The sequence below is a fragment of the Plectrocnemia conspersa genome, unplaced genomic scaffold (assembly GCF_051122295.1).
Source record: "Plectrocnemia conspersa isolate PC_06_02 unplaced genomic scaffold, ASM5112229v1 ptg000009l, whole genome shotgun sequence".
Lineage (NCBI taxonomy): Eukaryota > Metazoa > Arthropoda > Insecta > Trichoptera > Polycentropodidae > Plectrocnemia > Plectrocnemia conspersa.
The window spans coordinates 14717146-14724133 of NW_028277173.1; the positions used below are offsets into that span (position 1 = coordinate 14717146).

At 30.7% G+C, this 6988-nt stretch overlaps 1 protein-coding gene across 1 annotated transcript; it reads right to left on the reverse strand.

Annotated features, from left to right (window-relative positions):
• Window positions 1-123: 123 nt before the first annotated feature.
• LOC148231996 (UDP-glycosyltransferase UGT5-like) lies at window positions 124-6971 on the reverse strand. Its single transcript, XM_088191521.1, has 4 exons — window positions 6786-6971; window positions 2167-2796; window positions 945-1390; window positions 124-888 (listed from the first exon to the last, which is right to left on the reverse strand). Exons 1-4 carry the CDS (start codon window positions 6969-6971, stop codon window positions 579-581), a joined length of 1572 nt encoding a protein of 523 aa, XP_088047647.1. The 3' UTR covers window positions 124-578.
• Between the last annotated feature and the right edge of the window lie 17 nt (window positions 6972-6988).

Here is a 6988-nt window from a genome sequence, read left to right on the forward strand (position 1 = left end):
TTTTATTTAGACATCTCTTGTACATATTTGTAATTATTTTAATATACATTCTAATAATTACTTAATTAATATATTTCAATTAAATTTTATAATTAGTAAATGTCACAAAATAAAAAATCATAAATTATTTTATAATTTAATTCCGTAACTAGAACTAAAATTGTCGGCCATAAAATTTGCAAAAGTAGTGTTGAACAAAATTTTGATTCAAAATCAACACTGCTGTAATATAAACCAACTGCGGATAAAATGTAATAATCATATATCTAGATATCTATATATAAAAATATGATTAGATTATCTAATATGTAGTATGTATGTACATACAACGAGATTCCTAAAAGTTTCCAGATTAAAATCTTTCATAACTTGAATATCTGTGTTTTTTTTATACATTTCACATACACTCGTTGTTTTTGATACAACTAATATTATAACACTTTTCGACTGTTTGGAAGATTTAAATTTTGGAAACGTTCATAGAATAAATATAAATAAATTAACATGAAATACAATTATTCATTAACAAGAAAATCATCACAAATTCAGTTTGTACTATATAATATATTACATTGAAGTCAATCCTTTTTTAATCTGCCATTGTTTATAGAAGCATCAGATTTCGGTTTGTAAATGTTTCGTATTAGGCGTATAATATTTTTCAGTGTATAGAAGAGCAGGGATAATAATACGACTGCACAAATTACTGCAATGAATATCACATCTAATAATATATTTTGATACCACCTCAATTTTGTAGAATGTAATTTTAAATGTTCGGCTCCTTTATATTTAATTACGTATTCGATCCAATAAACAGCCAGATCCAGTGGATGAGTCGGTCTGTCTTTGAACACGCTCGATGCGTGCTGAGCGCTTTTACTATATCTGTAAAAAATTTCTTGTTAAATCGTGAAATAATTTAATTTGTTAACTGACGTTACCTCTCATTTTTCAACATCTCGTTGATTAGCGTTAAAAACGAGTTTCCGTTCAGATCGTTAAACTGTAACATCCGAGCGAAGCCCTTGTGTTGAGCTTGCGCCAAGTTGTTGGCCTGATCTGCGAACATGGGAATTCCAAGCACCGGGACTCCGCAGTGTATCGCTTCTTGCAGCCCGAGCAAGCCTCCGTGAGCGATGAACAATTTCACGGCCGGGTGACAGAGGATTTCCAATTGCGGCATCCATAAGTTCGTTTTAACGTTTGGCGGTAGATTCGGTATGTCCGAAGCGTTTGCTTTCCACAAAACTGTCTCTTTCAATCTTCCGAGAGCGTAGACTATGCTTTCTAATTTTTCTTTAGACATTGTATCCACTGGTATAATCGAGCCGAGACTGAAGTATATGACACCTTGCTCCATTGAATTATTTAGAAACAGTTCGAAATCCTAAAAATAATTTACATTCATTATTTTAATTGAATTATTACTATGTGGCTAAAAAGACATAACATAATGCCTTTGTGTTATAGCATCGAATGTAAAAGTATATGTTAGTTTTGTTAATTCTGTGTATAGTTTTTTAGAGCCGATTTTATCATTTATACAACTATTATGCTGTATTAAAAATTTTGTCAATAAAAAAAATAATAATAGAATTGATATAATCTCATATTTTGAATCTTTATGGCAAATATCAAATAACTATGTCGCTACGATAATAAAAACAATAATTTTCTATAGAATAATTATTATTTTGTTTCACTATTTCATAATTTAATTGTAACGCAAACATCAGTTTAAAATTAATTCAATATGTATTATATATAATATTATTTTATAAATAACTGCCCTATGCCTACGGACTAACGTAATTTGCGCGCCTTCTACCGGCAAAACACTGCAACCTCTATTCTGTACACGGCGGCAAACAAACATGATCATAAAAATACCCAAGACGTATTTCGGCTGCTGCTTCTTGTTTACCAGTTAATGCATAAACTGCAATTTTATGACGTTAGCTATTTGCAATATTTTTTTTAAACATTTTAAAAAAGTTCTGCACATTTTAGGTATATACATTAAAAAAAACCTAAAGGTAAATAGTAATAAAAATTCAATTTTGCTAATCAAAAAAAATTATAGAAGGACTATACATTCTAAAAAAACAAACTATATGCTTAAAAAGAATAAGTATTATACATACATAAAAAGATTTCGCTTACCTGTGGAAGCTTTCCTACTTGCTTTGGAATATGTAATCCTCCTACTTCAACTAATTGAGGTACTGTCGGTCTCACTTGGTTAATACTGTGATGACTATTGACTAATATGATACTGTAGTTTTTAGTAATCTCCTTCAACGGAGGCATAGCACCGAATACTCCCTCAATGATTGTTTGCGAAGGCCAATTCGAATACAAATCATAGTGTATTTTAAATAACACGTTCATGAACGAATTGTATGCCCTCTCGACGATGTTCATGTTTTCCGAGAAGGGTAAAAAGTACAGCGGAATGTAAGATGGATTATCAGGATTTGAAACCATATCGTTGACCCACGGCAGAGCAACACTGCTGACCACTCCGATCGTGGGAATGTTCAGCTTTTTACCGACGGCCAAAAAACAATCTGAACCGAATATTTCGGTGATGAACAGGTCAAAATCTTTCTCTTTGATCACGTCCAATATTTCGGGTGCATTTAGTACCGCATCGCATACGTCTAGGCACATTTTTATAATGTCTAATTGATTTCCAATGTGCGAAAGACCGAGCAAGTAATCGACAGATGTTGGAACTTCATAAGGAGATCCTTTGAGTACGACATCTCTGAAATTTTCCATTTCTTGATCCTGAAAATATACCAAATCAGTTCGTTACTGGTTTATTGTTTATTTGTATTATGGAAAATCCAATGCTATTAAATTAAATAACTTCAAAATAAATAAACACTAGATATATGGGAGAGAATTGAAAGATCAAAAGTCAAGTTCATTATTATAAACAAAATGACGGGAATGACACAATAGTGACATTAAAAAAATAGTTTTTTATCTATTCATAAATTAGATGTTTATTTGACATAAAGTTTATCACATTTTTATGGTGAAATATGATTAATTTGATGTTTGTTTTTTAAATTGGAATTTGCCATTAACATAAAATTTGGATAAATGAAACTGCATAAGTAGAATCTATTCTTGATTAATAATTATATATTTTATGAAAATATCATGTAATTAAAGTACTGGAGAATTTTTTTTACAAATTAATTTTTAGAAAAGGTATTTAGCAGTAAGAATACCTCAGAAATTTTCGGTAAAAAACATATTTATTTTTTGTTTGCAAATATGCAAATACCAATTTTAATAAAATTTTCCAGTAAGATTTATAAAAATGTTAAACTTGCGATCAAGTCTTTTGTATTAGTTTCGATTTTTTTTCAATTACTAGTATATACATATTTGAGTTTATTCTCGTAGCCTTGTCTGTGTCATATGGTCTCAAAGTCGTCTAGAAGATCTGATCGAACTCTTGGATTCGGTGGCTTCTTTTGCTGTACCAGGTCTGACGTAGAGTTTAAAACGGTTGCTTTTTCGGTCTTATTAAGATTCGATTCGGTCGATACATAATACAGTTCGCTCCGTACGAGTTCAATTTTTATTTATAAAAAAATGCGTTTTAATAAAAACATATTACACATATTAATTTAAAATTAATAATATATGTAGATGTCACCGATTCTCAGACTTTCAGTCTGGTGGTTAATACTTACTTGTAATTATTCATTATGTCTGATTGACTTACCCAGTTGGTGCATATTTACTCCGTTGTAACGTATTGGACTTACGTCTGCCACGTTTCAACGAAAGATTAAAAATACATAATGTAATACTAGTCACGAAAGATTATTCGCTCTGCCTACTCTTGATTGACTGTATAATCTAATAATACTATTTTGCGCAATAGTCATAATTCAAAACACAGAGATTCGGCAATGCTGTAATTTTTAAGGACTACGTAATATCAGGTTTAGGTACACGTCGCACATCATTGCATTAGCAGTGCATTCCATTGTATTGTATTGGCCCTGACTACTTTTAAGTTTGTAAAGTTTATTCTGCAAATGCTTCTAATCCGCTCAATAGCTGATCGGCACTTGTGTTTGTATAATGTTGACAGGTAAAATAAATTCGTTCTTAGCAGGTCGTAAATAATCATAGCAATAATTAGTTTTATTATGCTTTTAACAAGAAATTATGACTAATTTTGTCACACGCTCAAGGGATGATTCTATACAAAAAATAAATAAATTTCTGGCGGCCGACATATGTCACACTGACGGAAAATAACAGAGTTTCAATGGTGTGCCAAGATAAAGGATGACTCATTATTAAAAATTCCGGCGAGCTGATTGACAAGCCATAACGGGAAATTTGAACGACGGTGGCAGTTGAGTCGAGAACATACTCTTGAAGGGTAAGGCAGGATAGATTTAAAAATGTAACTTGGAAGTTCGAGAGACATATAAATATAAATGTAGAAAATTTTTATTTAATATTTCTTTGCCCAAACATGCATTAAATTTCAAAACAAAGCAGACATGTCGTGTTTTTGTGTTAAAGTAACTTTTACAGTTGCTGATGAGGAAGTGATACAAATGCTGCTGTCGTGTACAACTGTAAATTAAATTAAAACCATCGTGATCCCAATGCGTCAGGATAGTTAAATAACAATACATTGTATTATTACATTACGCAAAAAATATATATTAAAAGTAAAAAAATATTGTACATATAAAATACGCAAAAGATAATTAAAGTAAGCTATCTTCCCTTTAGTTTACTATATTTGTAACACATGAGTGCGTAGTAATGATTTATATATTAAATAATATATATTTTCCATTCAAATATTAATATTTATTGGATATTTTCCTTATATATATAATTGTATAATTATCTTGGTTATTTGCTTGACCAATGATGTTTGTTAAAGTTTTAAATAAAAAGTTTTTATATCATTAATTAATACAATTTTTTTATAATTACAAAAAAAAAACACATTGTTGCTAAGGACTTTTTAACGGTTACATTGAATATTTATATTATTTATACAAATCATTTTTGGTTTACTTAAACATATTCTTATCTTAGTAAATTCGTATGGCGTAATTTATCAGGTAAAATACCGTTATCGTTATTTTTACGTTTCGTTAAATGTGTTTTAGGTCAAGTTTAATCGTGTTTTAGTAACCTATATTTTATTTTGCTTATAGCTAGAGTAGCAAATGTTTTTTTGAGACCATAACTTATGAAATGTTCAGAAATTTTGATGTCGAATACTGTTACAACTGCTATTTTTTATTTTGATTAATGGATGTAATGAAAATATGTTGAAAATGATAAGATATTCACGTAAAGGACAAAGGTCGTCCGTAAAATATGACTATAATTCGCAAAAGTTGATAATATTTTTTATTACACTAAATAATATATAAATAAAAACAATCATATCACTGTCTTGATTATAGACATAAAAAAATGCACAATCATGCAAAATGTCAAACCTGACATTTTTTAGGAAAAAGTATTCTTTAAATATTTGAAAATTATTCGATAGGCATTTTATCCTCACACAGTTCCAACGAAATCTGACGACTTAAAAAATACGACACTCTTACAACATTCAATTCACTGCAGGTAGAAAACAATACACCACCCATAAAATGCTGCAGTCTTAGGAAGGTCGCGACTTTGCAAGTGTGACGACTGCAATTCGATCCATATCGATTTCTCAGCGAGCTCAAGTTAGAGAGCTCTTAGTTTTAAAGTCTGAAGTGGTTATGATCTGAAGTTATTTTTGCGCCTTTTATACACATGGCTAAACTGGTGAGATTTTTGCTCTCGCCCTCTTTTGCTGCCACGGCCAATTACGATAAACGGGGGTGTGATAGTTGTCGTGTATATTTAGAACGCTATTGTGATGCATTCCAGGCAAAAAACAATGACACTTTTATTTCTGAAGATTCCGAAAGGCTATTTTGACTAGTCTACGGTATTGAGCGCCATGACCTTGTTTTATGGCTGATATTTTAAAGCTCTATTGGACGGAATGACAAAGAGCTTACTGACCTGCTGACGTTTATGTCTTAATAGCGTAATGTTTTGTTTCTAACGCTCACTGCTCAGTCGATTCGAATAAGAACTTTTTAGATTACAACGTTTGTCAAAGTACGCCGTAGTCTAATTGATGAACCCGACAGAGTTATTTGTTAATCTTATTTTTAGTAGCCATAATTATTTATGAAATGTTCAAGTTATTTTAAAAAAGAAAATTCTTATGTTTTTTTTTATAGGGTCACTTGTTCATATATTTTTAAACCACTTAGTTTTGACATTTCTATTCATGGAAATTATAACAAATATATATTATACCATTAACATTACTACTACAAAAATATTATAAGCACTGATTTGATTATAAGATAATTTGTAGTGTTATTCAACTTTAAAATGAATGAAGTTTGAGAATTACTAAGCTGATTATAACAAAAAATGTAAGTATATATGTATGTGTGAGCTAATATTATATATTATGTATTTAATACAATAAACAAATTGTATGATTTTATTTAAAACGATTTTTTAAAGTTAGGTTAAAAAAATTAGATTTTCATAAACGTAACAAAGTTTCATTTAAATCGGTTCGGTAGTTTTATTCACTCTCGATACTAAGTGATCGATCTCACTTACAATGTTATATTACATCATTTATATAAGTGTATGTACTATTTTTAGGAAGTTGAAGAATAATATTCTATCTTTATCCCGCCATATACCTTAGGGAACTGGCTGAGCACCGTCACCTGGTGTCCCCTGAGCGCCAGTTCGCTCATCAGTTTTCCATACATCATGTAATGGCTCCTGGTGTCCGTTGGGAACAATCCCAATATCCTGGCTCCATCAGCGCGGCTTATCCAAAACACCACTAGAGTCAAAAGCGCCGAGAGCGTTTTCCCGCACATCTTAGTGCGTACCAGAT

Coding starts and splice junctions, on each gene's coding strand:
- LOC148231996 (XM_088191521.1), bottom strand. CDS start 6,971: ATGTGCGGGAAAACGCTCTCGGCGCTTTTGACTCTAGTGGTGTTTTGG. Junction 1,391..2,166: donor AAGTAGGAAAGCTTCCACAG/GTAAGCGAAATC, acceptor AATTATTTTTAG/GATTTCGAACTGTTTCTAAA. Junction 889..944: donor GAGATGTTGAAAAATGAGAG/GTAACGTCAGTT, acceptor AATTTTTTACAG/ATATAGTAAAAGCGCTCAGC.